Source organism: Notolepis coatsorum (genome assembly GCF_963971535.1).
Source record: "Notolepis coatsorum genome assembly, chromosome: 15".
NCBI lineage: Eukaryota > Metazoa > Chordata > Actinopteri > Aulopiformes > Paralepididae > Notolepis > Notolepis coatsorum.
This window is the reverse complement of record NC_140179.1, coordinates 23,386,796-23,405,155: the sequence shown is the minus strand read 5'-3', so window position 1 is coordinate 23,405,155 and position 18,360 is coordinate 23,386,796. Positions and strand designations below refer to the sequence as shown.

At 46.1% G+C, this 18,360-nt stretch overlaps 1 protein-coding gene across 1 annotated transcript in view; it reads left to right on the top strand.

Moving 5' to 3' along the window:
* col7a1l (collagen type VII alpha 1-like) overlaps positions 1-18,360 on the top strand; it is a gene marked incomplete at its 5' end in the record, with an annotated part of 253,304 nt that overhangs the window by 148,347 nt on the left and 86,597 nt on the right. The window contains 10 exons of the mRNA XM_084330929.1: positions 291-353; positions 2,208-2,225; positions 2,327-2,362; positions 2,873-2,911; positions 3,072-3,107; positions 4,227-4,397; positions 9,104-9,196; positions 9,607-9,855; positions 11,776-11,877; positions 18,185-18,229. Of these exons, the coding sequence (XP_084187055.1) occupies positions 291-353; positions 2,208-2,225; positions 2,327-2,362; positions 2,873-2,911; positions 3,072-3,107; positions 4,227-4,397; positions 9,104-9,196; positions 9,607-9,855; positions 11,776-11,877; positions 18,185-18,229 (852 nt within the window). The remainder of the gene's footprint in view (positions 1-290; positions 354-2,207; positions 2,226-2,326; positions 2,363-2,872; positions 2,912-3,071; positions 3,108-4,226; positions 4,398-9,103; positions 9,197-9,606; positions 9,856-11,775; positions 11,878-18,184; positions 18,230-18,360) is intronic.

Genomic DNA, 18,360 nt, shown 5'->3' with positions numbered 1-18,360 from the left:
TTTTCACAGGGCGCTTCACTACGCCTGGTCTGTTTACTGTGTGTTCACTGGTCTGAACCGTCTCGTGATGTTTTCACAGGGCGCTTCACTACGCCTGGTCTGTTTACTGTGTGTTCACTGGTCTGAACCGTCTTGTGATGTTTTCACAGGGCGCTTCACTACGCCTGGTCTGTTTACTGTGTGTTCACTGGTCTGAACCCTTGTGGTGATGTTTTCACAGGGCGCTTCACTACGCCTCGTCTGTTTACTGTGTGTTCACTGGTCTGAACCGTCTCGTGATGTTTTCACAGGGCGCCAGCGTCGACGACATCAGGAAAGCGTTCCCCATGCCGATGGGACCTCCCGGAGTAACGGTTAGTCCAACAACCACTCTCTGCAAGTTCAAGTTCGAGTTTGAGTTCTTTATTTGTCAAATCCCCAACAATACAGGGCGCATCGCAGGTAACGAGCTCAGACTCAACAGTGCACAGTTAAGAAACAGCAATGAATGCAAGAATGGTAGCAATAAGTAGTGGTAGTACGATAAAATAAAATAAAATATAAAATGATCAAATTCAAATTGTTAGTTGGACAATGCCTAGGAAACTGGTATCTATCTTCTTGTCTCTCTCTGGAGAAGACGGTAAGCTAATTTCCCCAAATGTTGGCGTGTTCCTTTAAGGTGGCAGTTCATACATGTATATTTCACGGTTGTTTGACGTCGTCTGTGCTGGTTTCACTCTGCGCTGACACTTTGCCGCCCAAGCACGAGTTAACTCATGTTTCGATTCCACCCATTGAGGACCAGAGCCACGAGTTAACTCGTGGCAAGTTGTTATTGTTTTATTCCATATTAATAAACGGATCAAGGTCCCCGATCGGCTCTGCAGATTTACCCGCCAGATTTAAATCGGCGACATGCAATACCGGCCATATCCTCTTAGGGGCGCCATCGCTCCACTGCAGTATCATTGAGGCCGAATGGGAAAATTATTTTTTTTACTGTCTGGGGCGTTTCATATGAGCCTCGATCCCAGCCGAACATACTCCATCTTTGATCACGTTACCGAACGCAGATTTCAGCCTGGAATAATGGGATTTATGATCAGCCAATATCAATCTACCAGATTCCGATGACTAATGACGAAATGCTGCCGGCGATCACATGGGCTGACGGTAGGATACTATTCCCCCAAATTACAGCTGGATTGGACATTGTTGTAACACGCAAGTGATCGATCAGTGAAAATGGCTACTTCAACGCACACTGTATTGCTAATCAATAATACTGATCGGCGTCCCCCGCCGCCCCCATTTCATCCATAGATGCTCTGTAATAGTCCGGATGCTACGCAGTTTGTTTTATTTCATTCGTATATATACAACAGAAATGGCGTTTGATATAACGTGACTAGCCTTTAGCCTCATATCTAGCTCCCCAGAAAAAAGACGAGGCGAAAACTGCGATAAACCTTATATTCACGGCGCTATAAAATGACAACCAACCGATGGATTTTTATTTTCTTTAAGCCATTATGAAGGCACGGTTTATGCACTCAAGTGACAATGAGAATGGACAGATAGCAATACTATAAAGTATATATATAGCTGTTAGAAAGTACATCGGTTTCTTGACAAAGCTCGGCCCTCTGGACTATAAATCGCCGCAGGACTCTGGTCGCCAAAGTGTTTGTACGCACTACCATGAGAAGACACTGCATTTCAATATGTGGAGTGAAACTGTGGAACAGTCTGAATGTGGTGCTAAAGCAATGTCCAAATATGAGACAATTCAAACTGATTTATAAGGAAATTATGTTCACGAGGTACAGGGATGAGGAAGGGATTTGACATTCACAGGTGTTTACATTTTTATTTTATTTCTTTCATGTTTTACATATATAGTTTTTAGTTTTGCATATATATATATTTATTTGTTTTGTAAGGTTTTAAATTAGTAAACTCATTTGAGTAGTGGAAAAGGGGTAGGATTAAATAAGTGTATACTTCTTCCTACTCCTTTTCGAACATGTAAATTGAGTTATGTTTTGCTTTTGTTTATTTATATATATTTTTCCATAAAATTTCTTGATCAATGATTTGTTTTGATTTTATATTGTTTGTATTATTTACATGTTTGAAATAAAGATACAAAAAACAGTTACAGGCTTGGTTTCCACACGTCCTACATGTTCCAACCTCTCGCTCCTCTGTCTCTGTGTGTCTAGGGCCCCCCAGGGATGAAGGTAAGGATTTGGTGGCATTCTACCTTTATGTTCTGAATAAATACAAGTAATAATAATGTGTCTTTAGTTCAACATCCTGCTTTATTTATTATTGTTTTCAGGGGGAGAACGGAGAACAAGGACTGAATGGAGAGAGGGTAATAATAATAATAATAATAATAATAATAATAATAATAATAATAATAATAATAATAATAATAATAATAATAATAATAATAATAATAATAATAATATGCTTTATTTGTATAGCACCCTTCATACAATAATTTCAGCCCAAAGTTCTTCACAGCAGCAATGTAGACATAAATGGACATAAATACAGACGGGCATACAATGAACAGAGATTTGACAAGAGAAAAGCAATACAGAGTACATGAAGTGCAGACATGAAATAGATAGATAGATAGATAGATAGATAGATAGATAGATAGATAGATAGATAGATAGATAGATAGATAGATAGATAGATAGATAGATAGATAGATAGATAGATAGATAGATAGATAGATAGATAGATAGATAGATAGATAGAGTATAGAATAGAATAGACAATAATCATAAAAAAAACTTGTCAGTTTTGACTCCAGCTGCTTTACTGTGTGAGGGGGATCAGAGGTGTCTTTATGGTCTCCTTCATGTGTCTCCAGGGAGATGCCGGTCCGCCTGGGAAAGCACCTGAGATGACGGTGAGTACATTGTTGCTTTATATCCTCAAATATGCTGTGAAAGGTTAATTATCTTACCTACGTATTTACCTACAGACTTTACGTATTTATCCTGTTATAATCATAACAAAAACCAGTCATATGTTTCGTTACTGAACGTCGTCCTGTTGTCTTTCCCCAGGACATTGAAGCCATGTTTGAAGCCTACGGCATCAGGGTGAGATGCTGACATTTTGCTGATGCTGATGAGATGCTGATGTTTTTAAATCAACTGACTGCAGGGCTGTTGTCAACTACAGTCATTCATTCTTAGTCGACTACAGTCATTCTTAGTATTAAAGTCATTCATTCTTAGTCTACTACAGTTATTCTTAGTATTAAAGTCATTCTTAGTACTAAAGTCATTCATTCTTAGTCGACTACAGTCATTCTTAGTATTAAAGTCATTCATTCTTAGACTACTACAGTCATTCTTAGTATTAAAGTCATTCTTAGTACTAAAGTCATTTTTAGTACTAAAGTCATTCATTCTTAGTCAACTAAAGTCATTCTTAGTACTAAAGTCATTCTTAGTCTACTAAAGTGATTCTTAGTACTAAAGTCATTCATTCTTAGTTGACTACAGTGATTCTTAGTCTACTAAAGTCATTCTTAGTACTACTACTAAAGTCATTCTTAGTACTAAAGTCACTCTTAGTCGACTACTGTTATTCTTAGTCGACTAAAGTAATTCTTAATCGACTAAAGGGTATAGGACTTGGTCGACTAATTGATTAGTCGATGTTCACCAAATTAATGGAAGTGGATACGGACCAGCTAGCTTTGCGCTAAGCTAGGCTAGCTTGCAGCTTTCTACCAAACGCACAGAGAGGAAAATCAGTGTCCGTCTTCTCGTCCGACTCTGGAGAAGACGGTAAGCCCATTTTCCATAACGTCGGCGTGATCCTTTAACCTCTGGAGTCCGGGCTGTTGGGCCCCTCCTCCCTGGGAATTCTCACAATTTTCTTTTTTTACATAATATGAAACTACAGGTTCATACCTTCAAAATAAGCCATCAATTGTAAAATTCGAGCCGATAGTTTTCAATCAATGTCCTATGAAACATTCTGGTAACATTATAACCTAAACTCAGTTCAGGGCTTTGAAAGGAAGAAAGTCAATTCAGCTATTTGATGAAAGGACTACACTCCCAGAATTCCGTGAGCAATGTCACTGCAGACCAATTCACACCTGAACAAAGGCCCAGCTTCCAGTCTGTCGTTCCTTTGTTATTCCAATGACTGAACGTCTCAAACGGCAGTTGCGTGACCTGTCTGAACGTCTCTCTCTCTCCCAGCTGCCGCTGCTGAAGGCCCTGCTAGAGCGGCTACTGCAGGACGGCATGGAGGAGCTGCTCCAGGGACTGGGCTCCTCCGGGAGGACCAAGGAGGACCCTCAGAGCTCCTCCAGGGGGACCAAGAAGGAGAACAAGGACACTCAGAGCTCCAACGTCATCACTGAGTACACAGTACGTGCTCTCTCTCCAGTAGGCTGTGGAACTAGATTACATTACATTACATTAGATTACATTTAGATTAGATTAGATTGATTGATTGATTGATTGATTGATTGATTGATTGATTGATTGATTGATTGATTGATTGATTGAAAATTGTATTAACAGATTGCAGAATGGGTACAATACAGTACGGCTCAATACACACAATTGTTAAGGGGATGCAGACCAGAGAAATACTTTCGTCTTGTTTACATCAGGGTCCCCAATTTTCAATTCATCATAGATTAGATTACATTAGATTACATTTAGATTAGATTAGATTCAAATGTATTGTCATCATGCAGTGCAAGTACAGTACAACCAAAAGTGCAAATGTAACGTACAATAGTAATATACTGTACAATGTACAGGTTATTGATTACTAATATAAATTAGTACTACTGAGTAATGGTGCTATCAGATGTACAGAGTTGTAGTATTAATATGTACAGTAGGGATGCACCGAATGGGAAATTCTTGGTCGAAACCGATACCGAAAATAGGAAACAGTTGGCCGAAAACCGAATGCTGAAAGGCCGAAAAGGATCTGACAACTCATAAAACGTCCCCGGTCGACACAGGCCCTAATAAGACTAAAAGACTACAATATGACTACAACGATTCATGACAGCTTCCTGTCCTCGCATTTCCATTTCCGGTTTAACGTTAAATTTTCAACAACAGATTGCTGCTAATTAAACACTTCATGGAAACAGAGTAACGTTAACGTTATGTTGAGTTCATACGTGTAGTGTAGTATGAACTCGACATACCGTTAACGTTACTCCGTTTCAAGTGTTGCTGCCACCGTGGCGTCGCAGATGGATGGTACACTGTTAGCTCCATAGCTAATCCGCTCCTAGAGACTACCGATAGCAGTACCGTTAACGTCGGAGCTTATCAATACTCCGGTTTTTTCTAATTTAGTTTAGAACCGGGTTTCGGTTCTAAACTTCTAAAGGGGGGAGCTTCGGTGGTAATGTGAGTGGCTACAGACCGCTGCACTTAAATATAAACATTAGTCTACCTGGAGACTCAGAGGTAATTGTAGATGTCGCCATAAGACGCGTCTGGCCATTTAGTGGGATAATTTTTTCATTATCCTGTTCGGCTGAAAGGACACTGGCCACCGAAGCTCCCCCCTCTGATGGAACAGTCCACATTCATTCATGCGTCATCTCGCATCATCCAGACTCCATGGGCAATCTGCGCATGTGCATGGAGAATAGGTTTAGAATAGAATAGGCTTTTTATCTGCCGATTTAGTTCTGATCGATTAGGAATGGGTCGCGCCGTGTTCAGGAGATTGAGGCGCATAAACGTCTATTCGATCATGTCTCTAGCACCCCCACAGCCGTATCTGCAACCACTTACATCACGGCTCTCATCCACATTCATTCATATGCTCCCCCCGCTATCTCCTCCCCGATTTCAGAATCCCGGAAGTGTTGCGGTGGTCTATTTAAGCGTTCTGAAATCACCTTAGGCTAGAGCGGAAGGTTTTAGGGGGTTGTGGTTTGGTGAAAGGGGCTTTGTCAGGATAACCCTCGGCTGTTTAACTGTTTGTTTGTATCTGTGCGTGTTTCTCTATCTTAGTTAACAGTCTGGCTTCCTTCCTTCCTTTCTTCCTTTCTCTTTCATACCTCCTGTTTCTCCCTGACATGCCGCCATCATCCTCTCTCTCTCTCTCTCTCTCTCTCTCTCTCTCCCTCTCGCTCTCACTCTCCCTCTCTCTCCCTCTCTTCCGCCTTCTCTCGTTGCCCCCCCCCCCTCTCCCTCCCTCCTCTCTCTCCTGCCCCACTCCCTCCCTCCCTCTATCTCAATTCAATTATCAATTCAATTCAAAGGGGCTTTATTGACATGGGAAACATACGTTTACATTGCCAAAGCCAGTGTTAAAACACATCTCTCTCTCCCCCTCTCTCTCCCCCCTCACTCTCTCTCTCTCTCTCTCTCTCTCTCTCTCTCTCTCTCTCTCTCTCTCTCTCTCTCAATCTCCTTTACTGTGACTGTATATCAGCCATGCCTGGAGATGAATCAATAGGATTTTCACGTTGCTTTTAAACTGTACCTCAAGATACGGGTTGGCATCTCGTACTACTGTAATCTTCACTCACTTCCTCTGTGTTTTGGAGCCGTGGTGTTTAGCAGTAATACTGGATTTGGTTTCATGCCCAGCCTGGCTTTTGTCTCCGTTGTTCCAGTGTGAGGTATAGAACTAAAAACCTGGTCATTTACATTTACATTTAGTCATTTAGCTGAACGCTTTTATCCAAAGCAACTTACAAGTTCTGTACGACAAGTCAGCAGGAAGGGTACAACTCTTACAGCTGAGTAACAATGTTCATCAAACAGTGTTGAAACTTGGGTGCTGCTGCAGTGTTGAGTGCATAGTAGTAAGGACATATTACTATAGTAGGAAGAGTGCATGATAGTAGAAGACAGTAAAAAGGTTAGTGTTTTATTATTATTATTATCTTTTTTATATTGATTGAAGAAGTGTGTCTTTAGTCAACAGCTAAAAGATTGGTCGGGTTTCGGCTGTCCTAACTGTGGTGGGAAGTTCGTTCCACCATTGTGGAGCAAGGACAGAGAATAGGCGACTTCGTTTTGATGACCCTCCCGGAGCTCAGATAGGAGTAGGTCTGAGGCGGCCAGAGGATGTAGAGCGTAGGGGTCTCTTGAGGGAGTGTAGTGCGGCGATGTGGAGCCAGTGCAGGTCCCTAAGAAGTGGCGTAACATGGGCTGACTTTGGTAGGTTGGAGATCAGGCGGGCGGCTGCGTTCTGAATGAGTTGAAGAGGCTAGGTGGCGGTGGTCGGTAGACCAGCAAGCAGTGCATTGAAGTAGTCGAGGCGGGACATAACTGTTGGTTGGACAAGGAGTTTAGTGGCTTATTTTATCAGGAAGGGGCGGATCTTTCTGACGTTGCTCAGGAGGAATCTGCAGAAGGTCAGCCGGTCGTCAAGGACTACACCAAGGTTCATGGCGGTCGGGGACGAGGCCACGGCTACATTCTCCACTGTGATGGAAAGGTCGGTCAGTGGGGAGGATTTGGCCGGCAGGTGGAGCAATTCAGTTTTACTTAGGTTTATTTTGAGGTGGTTGGTTGTCATCCAGGCGGAGATGTCGGACAGACAGGCCGAGATCCGCTCAGAGACATGGATATCTGAGGGAGGGAAGGAGAGGAAGAGTTGAGTATCATCGGCATACAGATCCAGCTCTTAAAAATATAACCTCTACTGCAAGGGCGCAGTATCGTTACGCCTCGTTAACAGCACTGCCAGGTTAATGGTGCATGATTACTGCAGTAGCAGAGCAGAGCAGAGCTCAGAGTCCTGAGAGCTGCATCTGTAGCAATGATACGAGAAGGCATGAGATGTGATAATGTTACAATTCAATTAATTCAATTCAATCAATTCAATTCAATCAATTCAATTCAATTCAATTCAATTATCTTTAATGACCACCCAGGCAGGCTGGTGGACTTTGATTTCAGTGCAGCATGTTACAGCATTGTTCCAACATAGAACATAGAACATATAACATCACTTACATTACGTACATACTACATGCTGTTAAATACATAAATACACAATTACAAGACCTCAATGTTTTGGTGGTCAGGGATCTGTAGCGCCTCCCGGAGGGCAGCAGCTGGAAGATGTGGTGTACTGGGTGAGTGGGGTCAGAGATAATTTTTCTAGCTCTTCTAATTGTGCTTTGGCGGTGGAGTGATTCGAGAGATGGGAGGGGGGTGCGGATTATTTTGGAGGATTTATTGATTATTCTTTGGAGGTTGTTTTTGGAGTGAGTGTCCAGACTGCTGTACCAAACTGTTATGGAGAAGGTGAGGATGCTTTGAATGATAGAAGAAGCGGAGCAGGAGATGTTTTCTGACTCTGTATTTTTTTAGCTTTGGTGTACTGTAGAGGGAGAAGAGGAGGGGTCCAAGGGCCGAGCCCTGGGGGACACCCGTCTGAAGGGGACGGGGGGCCGACAGGGTCCCTCTCCATGATACGAGCAAGGAGGATGATATTGGAGAGAGGAGAGTGACAGAGGTGGAAGTGATGTTGAGTTTGTAGACGATGAAGGAGATGTCAAAAGACCAAAGCCTCCACCACGTCTGGAAGGTCGTGGTGTGCGAGTGAATTTATAGTTTGTAGATAAAGCTGCAGGGGTGGGAATCACCAGATTGTCTTGTTTACATAAGGGACCTCCATTTTCAATTCACCAAGACATTTATGACATACAAATACACGATACTGTGCAAGAAAAAGAGATCATACAAAAATAGACATCCGAAGGGGAAGAAACTGTACATTGGAGGGGGTTGGGTTGGTGGGTGGGTGGGTGGGTGAGGGGGGGGAGGGTTTGACATTTACCTCGGCCAGTTTCTAATTGCAGCCACCCGTAGGTGCTCTCTGAGAGCACCAATAATTTTTATTGTAGCAAAATGGGATTGTCAGACAAACAAAACAAAAAAAGAAATTATATATAGGCCTATATATATTATTATTAAAAAAAAATTACATTAATAAAATGTCCCCCCACTCCTAATGTTATTGCTGTGGTCGATTATAGATTAGAAATGATAGAGTAACGATGGCTTCAGTCTATGTGTCCACTGGGTTAAGTAACAATGAGGCTTAACACCTGACCGTATCGTTTGAACAGAGTTCAGTGAAGTATGACCTGTCCAGACAGCCACTGACCGAGATGGACACCGTTGAAGAGGTGGACAGGCAGCTTCCAAAGCCTCTCTCAGCTGTAGGTGTCCGTCCCTATGTATTTCTAACAAAGTCCCCAAAATATGCAGACACAGTTTAAAACTCGTATTTATCTGTTAATTATTAATCCACATTTAGTCTATACGTTTAATCTATATTTAATCCTGTCACATTACATCATGTGTTGCTAAATGATGCTTGTCTCCTCAGTCCTGTAGTTTAATCAGTTCATTCACCAGACATCTGTTCATTCACCAGACGTCAGTTCATACATCAGTTCATTCACCAGACGTCAGTTCATTCACAAGACATCAGTTCATTCACCAGACGTCAGTTCATTCACCAGACGTCAGTTCATTCACAAGACATCAGTTCATTCACCAGACATCAGTTAATTTCACCAGTTCATCTGCTCTTGCACTCATCCCCCCCCCCCCTCCCCTTTGGAAGGAGGACCTGTTGACTGAGAAGGAAGAGAGCCCGGCCTCATGGGGCGTCCCAGCGCTGAGCAGAGAACCAGAGCTGGGGAGGAACCAGGCCACGCTGAGGGGCACAGAGAGCAGAGAGCTGGGGAGGAACCAGGCCACGCTGTGGGGCACCGAGGTCGGGGCCACACTAGACGGAGGTCAAATCCCCTCCAAGATCAACCTGACTGTCGTCAACTCCACGTCTGACCGCACCCAGGTCACATCCCAGCGGGTAAGGATGCCATACAGGACTACATTCAGTGAAATCATAGATGTAGTGGGTTAGAATTTAGATTAGATTCAAATGTATTGTCATTTTACAGCACAAGAACAGTACAACGAAAAGAAGTTTGGCATCCAACCAGAGTGCAAATGTAACAGTAAAGTGCAATAGTAATATACAATGTACAGGTGATTTAAACTGGGTATAAAATTTATGAATTATTACCGGAGTAATAGTGATAATCAGATGTATGTACAGTAGGGGTGTAATAGTACACAAAAACCACAGTACGGTACGTACCTTGGTTTTGAAGTCAAGGTTCGGTACAGGTTTTCAGTACAGTGGGGGAAAGTTTGGCTTTCCATGTTCCACTCAGGGGTGATGTAGCGTGCAGTAACTAATTGTACTTGTAAGGCTGTCAACGAATATTCTATATTGAAATTAATGATCGACTTGTAAACATTTTAAAAAATAATTATAATTATATTAGATTGTGAAAAAAACAGCCCCCGGTGGGCGGTCGTTAGTGGTTAACATACCGTTGTATTCGTTCGGTACACTACACAGCCGTTCGGTACGGTACACATTGAAACGGTTCGGTTCGGTACAGATACGTGTACCTTTACACCCCTAATGTACAGGGTTGTAGTATTAATATGTAGTAAGTCTATAGATATAGTATGAATATGTACAGTGATACAGTTATAAAGACACTATGGTAGTAAGTCATACTGGCCAGCAGCGTAACTAGTAAGAGTAGGTAAGGAATATCTACAGATATAGATATAGTGTCTACAGATATGTAAAAAGGATTATATGCAGGTATGTACAGACAGATATGGATAGATATAAATATATACAGAAAGAATAACTATATGGTATATACAGTATTATTGTACATGCTATCATGCAGAGTTGTATGGGTTATATGCAGGTGTATAAGTAGGTATATAGAAGGATTATAATGCAGGTATATATGCTGTAAATATAAATATATAAATGTATACGGTAAATACAGCACTATTGTACATGTTATCATACAAAGTTATAGTATGAAGTATGTAGTTTTGATTATTATGACAATATATTACAATATATAACAGTCTGATGTACAGTGCACTATACCATCTATTTGGTGGCCGGCAATGGTATGGCTGTAAATACATTTAAAGGAACAGTTTTCTTTGTTTGTGTCAGTTTTCTTCACTTTTGACAGAGCTAGGCTAGCTGCTCCCTACTACTTCCAGTCCTTGTGCTAGGCTAGGCTAGGCTACGCTAGCTGCTCCCTACTGCTTCCAGTCCTTGTGCTAGGCTAGGCTAGCTGCTCCCTACTGCTTCCAGTCCTTGTGCTAGGCTAGCTGCTCCCTACTGCTTCCAGTCCTTGTGCTAGGCTAGGCTAGCTGCTCCCTACTGCTTCCAGTCCTTGTGCTAGGCTAGCTGCTCCCTACTGCTTCCAGTCCTTGTGCTAGGCTAGGCTAGCTGCTCCCTACTGCTTCCAGTCCTTGTGCTAAGCTAGTGTGTGTGTGTGTGTGTGTGTGTGTGTGTGTGTGTGTGTGTGTGTGTGTGTGTGTGTGTGTGTGTGTGTGTGTGTGTGTGTGTGTGTGTGTGTGTGTGTGTGTGTGTGTGTGTGTGTGTGTGTGTGTGTGTGTGTGTGTGTGTGTGTGTGCGTGCGTGCGTGTGTGTGTATAATGTGCGTGTGTATGTATGTATGTGTATATATGTGCGTGTGTGTGTATGTATATATGTGTGCGTGTGTGTGTGTGTGTATGTATGTATGTGTACGTGTGTGTATGTATGTATATGTATGTGTACGTGTGTGTGTGTGTGTGTGTGTGTGTGTGTGTGTGTGTGTCTCTCTCTCTCTCTCTCTCTCTCTCTCTCTCTCTCTCTCTCTCTCTCTCTCTCTCTCTCTCTCTCTCTCTCTCTCAGAAGGTCTCTCAGTCACAAGGGGCTGGGGCTCTCCTCTCCACGCAGGACGACTCTCTGAGGAAGAGCTCTGGGGAGAGGAAGAGGAGCAGAGAGCGTGGGAAGGTATTTATCATGATGTCACCGTGACAACAAGAACACAACTGTCAGGGGCCCAGAAACAAAAGGAATTGTAAATATAATTCTACCTGAATAATTCAGAGACACAATCTTCCTATACAGAATAAATATTAATTTCAAGTTCAGGTTTCACATGAAGGAATACAGTTCTGTTTCGTTAAGGGGCTCTGCTTGGCATCACCTACTGCACTCCCTCGCGTACGTGCACGCGTACTGAATAACATTCCACAAATATACCTTTAATACCAGTATTAGTCTGACCACACCCCTCATCAGCTTACCTTCATAAGCAGGTGTGTGGTCACCTGCTCTCCTCCTTCTCGCTTTCACCACAAGGAAGTGCCTTCGGTAGTACCCCACTTGACGTGTTGTTAGTTGAAAAGAGTTGTGACTGGTTTACATTGTGCTTAATCTTTTCTTCTCTCACTTTGTTGTATAAGAAAAGGTTTGGGTCATAATGTATTCCGCGGAGAGTAGACCCGCTAGACCTACTCTTCACCACCGGTTCTCCATTCCCGCCTCCGTCGTGCGCTTCGGTGCTGGGCTGTTGCCACTCTCGTGGTTGCCGACCCAGCCCGGGAGACTGCCGGTGGATAGTTTTCCTCACCGACGAGCCGAGGGTTCGGTGCCGTCGCTCCGGCGATGGCCTGATCTCGACTCTGGTTCCTCTGGTTCTGGGGAATCGCCCGTTGATGAACGGGGGATTGTTTTGGAGCCGGAGGATTTGCGACGCAAACTTTTCGCGTCTGCTCGCTCGCGTCGCAAGATGGTGGCGTGCAGACGCGAACGGCCTGGGTTTGGGGAGTTGCTGGAGACCAGCGAGGATGCGTCCGATTCTGGATTTCTGATGGAAACTGAGGACTTCATGGAAGAGGCGGACGGATTCTTGTATGATGGTCCCGTGGAGGAGAGTATCCCTCCTCCGGAGACCCCGGAGGGGGGAGAAATGGCTCCATGGGGCGCCTTGTTCGAGGATGTCGAGGAACCACCTTGGCCTCATCAGCAGGATGCCCTACTGTCGGCCGCATCGGATTGTGGCTCCTTGACCAGTCGCAGCCTGCTGTATGTGAGGGATGCGGGGTCGGTGGAGGAAGGTTCGCAGGGGGAACTGCAGGCCTTGTTTCCCGAGCTCATGGCGGTAGCCGCCACCGCAAACGGTGTGCCGCTGCTGCTGCCATTGCCTGCACCTGTCCCTGATGACCTCATAGGCCATCCCTGGCAGCATCCCCCAGTGAGAGGGGTGGACGTTGTCTACCCATTTTTCCCATCGATGGGGGCCTATGTTCGTCGGGGTCAGGCGGTGTCCAACATCATGGGACTAACTCCCTCCTACGTACCAGTTACGCGGGTGTCGGGGTTAGTCAAAGGTATGGGGGAGGGCGTGCCTTGGCTTGACAATCCGATGGCCGCGCTCCTCTGTCCGGATATGGTGTGGGAACCCCTATGCAAGCCGGTCCTCCAGGGGAAGTCGGCTAGGCGATTGGCTTATTGGGGTGACCAGTCATTCATCGCTGGTACACAATCGCTGGCTGCGGCGTCTAACATCGCCCACCTGGCTAGATTTGTATCGGGGATAATGACGGGCGGCACGGATCTGAACGAGGTAAAATGCGATCAGATCACCCAGGCTGCGGGAGCTGTCCTGCACCTTTCCCAGGTGCTGGCCATAGCCATGGGGAAAGTGCGCGCCCTGGCCACCCTGGGCCAGCGTCACCTTTGGCTGGAGCAGGCCCGTGTGCCAGAGAAGAAGAGAGCCCCTCTTCTGACGGCCGCCCTCTCCGACGCTGGCCTGTTCGGGAAGGCCCTGCAATTGATGACCTCAACATGCAGAGAAATGGCAGAGGAGAGATCCATCCTCCAACCCCATTTTCCGCCTCCCGTCCTTGCCGGTGGGGGCAGAAGGCTTCCGCGACGTCGAGCTGTCTCCGTCGCCGCTACCACTGCCTCCGCCGCCGCTGCTGGCCCTGCCAAGAGGGCCAGGGGACGAAACGCCGCTTCGGCCACCGCCGGCCCATCCCAGACCGGAGGAGACGGTAGGGAACGTCGTGTCCAGCAGACTGTAACCTACCGTCCCTCCGGGGCTCCCCGGGGTGGCAAGACTCGAGCGGCGCGAGGTGGCAGACGCCGTTAGGAGTGACTTTTTCCCCTCTGTATCCCCTCTCCTACACCCTTCCCGGCCCCTCTATGATATTGTGCCTTACACTTTATTAGTATTAATAAAAAAAGTTCCCCGACATAAGGGGGACTGTGTTTTGGCCGAACAAACTGTGTGTTTCTTCATACAAATCATATGGTGGGGTTGTGTATATATGAATCTACCCTGTTTACGTTGGGGGGTGAGTTGTGTTGTGTTACGAGGTTAAGCAAGGTCTGCAACTTACACTCGGTAATAGGTTCTATTTAGCTTGATGCTCCACATGCAATTAGAACTGGTGTTATCCATTGCTTTAACTAAGTATATGTGTTTTCACAATGCTGTGTTGTTAGTTGCAGTAATGCTCGTACGCACACTTTTCACGGCCTAGCCGTTACTCTCGTTTGGCGTTTTTTCCTATGTATGACATAGGCAACGGGTATGGGATTCACGCACAGGCGACTTGTGTTTTGTTGTAAAACCTTTTACACTTTTTGTGGGTAGCAGGCATTGTATTAGCTTATGCTATGCATTGTTTTCTACCGGAGGTTTTTCAAGATGGCTACGGTTGTGTTTCTGTGTGTAGGGATAAAGGGTGTGTTTTCGGGAGGGGGTGTCGAATAAACCCCTCCTTTTTCCCACTTGATTGGTTTAGGGGATTTTTGATCTTTTCTGCTGAGCCAGTCAGGGCCAAGCCAGTGCTTGACAGGATCCGGTGACAGGATCCGGTGGGTTTTCCCCGCCCGTTGTAGCATTGTTGCTATGGCGACGCCTTCCATGAGCTGGTGTCTTAAAGATGTCGAGGTTGGGCGCAGGGCTTACAGGCCTGCTGCGCCCGGTTTATGTGTCAAACTTGAGTCTATTGGTCACGTGTCTCACAGTTTACATATCTTTTTTCTTGACCGTAGTCTCATGTGGGAAGGTGTTTCTGGGAGGGTCTGGTCTTACACTCTGATTAAAAGGAGTGACTGGATTAAAATCATGTGAAAAACAGGGTTTTTACTCCCAGCTGTGCAGTTGGGTCATACGGGTGATGCCTTTTCTTTATTTTTATAAAGAGTTGAATGTGTCTTGATGGATTGGAAATGAGGGTCCCTGGTGTAAACAAGACTAACGTCTTTCTCAGGTCTGCCTCCCCTTATCCTATTGTGTGTATTCCTGTACTGCAGTCTGTTGGGTAAATTTTTTCATTCATTCATTCATGGAGTTGATTGCATCTCGCCCCTCTTGTCGTTTCCCTGGGCGTCTTGGGGATTCAATATGGTGGTCTAAACGGCCTATTGTTGATGTGGGTATGTCCAAACGCACACATAGTGCTGGCTCAGGATGTGCTTTTGGGCCATTGGCTGACTGGCGCGCCTTGTTTGCTTGGGTGAAACAGCGTTTTTATGGAGCAATTGGGATGGGGGTTTTTCCTCTTCCGACATCCTGTGTGTTGTCGATGGGTTCCCGTTCATGTCAGGGGATGATGACGGAATGGGTCTGGACATATGGGGAAGGGTCTCACGCCCTAGGGGTGGGCCACCGGACGCGGTTCATACCGACACGTCTGGGTGGCGCCTTCTTTTTTGTGTTGGGATCAAACGCGCATATCTGCCCCTTCTCCTGGGGTTGGCAGGTCGGCGTGATTAGGGCACGGGACTGGTTCTGGTCGCGCTGGTCCAGATCAGTGCACCCGTTGTCCGCTGGGGATGCAGATCTGCTGTTCTGGTACCCTGAGGGACTTGGGGTTTTTTCAGGGGGAAAAATGCTAGGTCGATCCGGGTGTCACAGGGTTGAGCGTTATGGGACCCTTGTTGGGTGCGTTGTATTCTGCACTGTCGTAATGGCTTACGGCCGTGCCGACCTGTACGCGTCCGATCTCGTCGGATCTCGGCCGCTGTACGGGTTGGTCTTGGTTGGTACTTGGTTGGGTGACCTCCTGGGAATACCGAGTGCGGGGTGCTGGGGCTGGTCTTCCATTTTTACGCTCTTCTCTTGCGTTTTGGCGCTGAGGAGCCTGTTGGGTGGTTTTAACCTCCTCGGGGGACCCTGTGCTCCCCGTATCACCGGGCCCGGTCCGGGGTGATGCTCGTTTACCCGTAGGCCCGGGATAGCCCTGTTGGGAACCGGAACGCGGGCTGCGGCGGTGCCGCAGATGTGTTTTGGGGTTTCTTTCCTGAGGGGTTATGGGACCAACCGTTGCATGGGGTGATGCCTGGGTGGTTGGTTCTCTGGTGTGTTGCTGCAGTGTCAACTCCCGGTTCTCCGGTTGAGGGTGCCCCTGCACGTTCATGACGTCTGCCGATCGTATGGGCTTTTTCTGTGGGCAGCTGTCAGGGGCCGAGTGGTCTACGGATCCCACTTCTGACGTGCTGTTTGAAAGCTTGGTTATGCGACAACGCCAGCATACGCCCCTTCCGCCGGGGCGGCTGTTTCAGCTGTCCTTTCTGGCGCCTGCCTCGTCCGCAGTTTCCAGGCTTGGGTTGACAGCCTGTTGCCTGGTCTTTTTCCCCGGTGCACTGCCTGCTTCCGTTGGTTAACTCTTGTGTGTTATGACCATGCTGTCTGCCTGTTGCAGGGCCTGTGTTCCAGGCGGTGTGCTGTTGGGGAGGACAGGGCCCGCTCGGCTGAGGGGCCTTTGTCCGAATACGCTGGCGATGTGGGGGGCGGGGTCACTAGGTGCCCCCCTGGTGGGGTCTTGATGCTGGCATCATGGACTTCTCCGGGCCCCCATTCCAGGGATGTCCAGTCCTTTTGGTGGGTCTGGGTCTTCCTTCGCGCTCCGCTGCTACGGCCTTGCCACGGGGTTGGGTTTGCCCTTGACCCCGTGATTCTGGGGGCAGTGACGAGGTTGTTCCTACGTTCGTTCCCGGGTGGCATGCGGGTTGTGCGTGGGTGTAGTCGTGGGGTCAAGCCACGGTCTGCTCACCCTGTGCGTTGGGTTGCTTGAGTGCCTCTTCGCACGGTCGGGTCCGTCGCCCTCCCGTGAAGCCCCTAATAGGGGGGATGCCCTCCATTAGGGGGGGTCGGGGGGGCTCGGCCCTCCCTGTTCTGATGGTTGTGGGGGGCTGTCAGCGGGGTGTATTTGTCAGCCAGCGGCTCCGCTTGGCCTCCCTTGTGCAGTAGGTGATGCCAAGCAGAGCCCCTTAACGAAACAGAACGTTAGGTTATGGCTATAACCAAGTTCTGTTAGTTAGGGGTGACGCTTGGCATCAGACGGCCGCTGCAGCCCTTGACCTCACCTTGTGGTGAAAGCTTGGGAAGGAGGAGAGCAGGTGATCACACACCTGCTTATGAAGGTAAGCTGATGAGGGGTGTGGTCAGACTAATACTGGTATTAAAGGTATATTTGTGGAATGTTATTCAGTACGCGTGCACGTACGCGAGGGAGTGCAGTAGGTGATGCCAAGCGTCACCCCTAACTAACAGAACTTGGTTATAGCCATAACCTAACGTTAATAAAGGTGCTATAGATAAAATTGTTATGTTTCTACATTTTAGTAAAACAAAAAAAGTATAATACACCCACGGAGCTTTCAAAAAGGTGCAGAATAAAAGTATTGCTTTTCCCCCCCTATATATTAATTAATAAATGTTTTTATTTAAATGTGCGGCTCCAAAATGAATGTTGTTGTTTACATGTATCCCCTCCTTACTTTCCATTTCCCCACGTGGAAGGCACCTGATTGGTCCTTTAAATCAGTCTAGATCACGTTTCAAGTTCAAGTCTCACATGGACTACAGTTAAATCAGTAAATATGATAACGTTGTTGATGTTGATGATGTTCTAACTTTAACATTGCTGACTCTTTCCTACATCTTTTGACAACTGTATTAAAAATGTTTCATTTAATTTCTTCTTCCCTCCCCCGTTAAAAATCAACCTCAAACTCATCAGCTCTTAACCCTTTCACTACCACAACACTACAGAAGGTTAACCATTTCACTAGTGGTAGTGAAACGGTTAACCTTCTGTAGTGTTTGTTGTGAAAGGGTTAACCCTTTGTCATGTGGTAGTGAAAGGGTTAACCTTTTGTAGTGTTTGTTGTGAAAGGGTTAACCCTTTGGTAGTGTGGTAGTGAAAGTTAAATCCCTACTTCAGTCATCCAACAGCTTCTTCTAAAGCATGGAACACTTTTTTTTGTCTTTCTGTCTGACTGTGAACTCCCTAACCAGGCGAAAGGAAACACGGGACGCCATAAGAGGCAGAAAGAGCGCCTGGTAATCGTCCACCACGTAAACCCTGAGGAGAACCCGGAGCCTAACTTTAAACCTGCACTATGGAAGCAGAATAACGCCTCGTAAACAAGACGAATGGCACCGTTTGGCCCCATTTATCCAATCCAACTTTA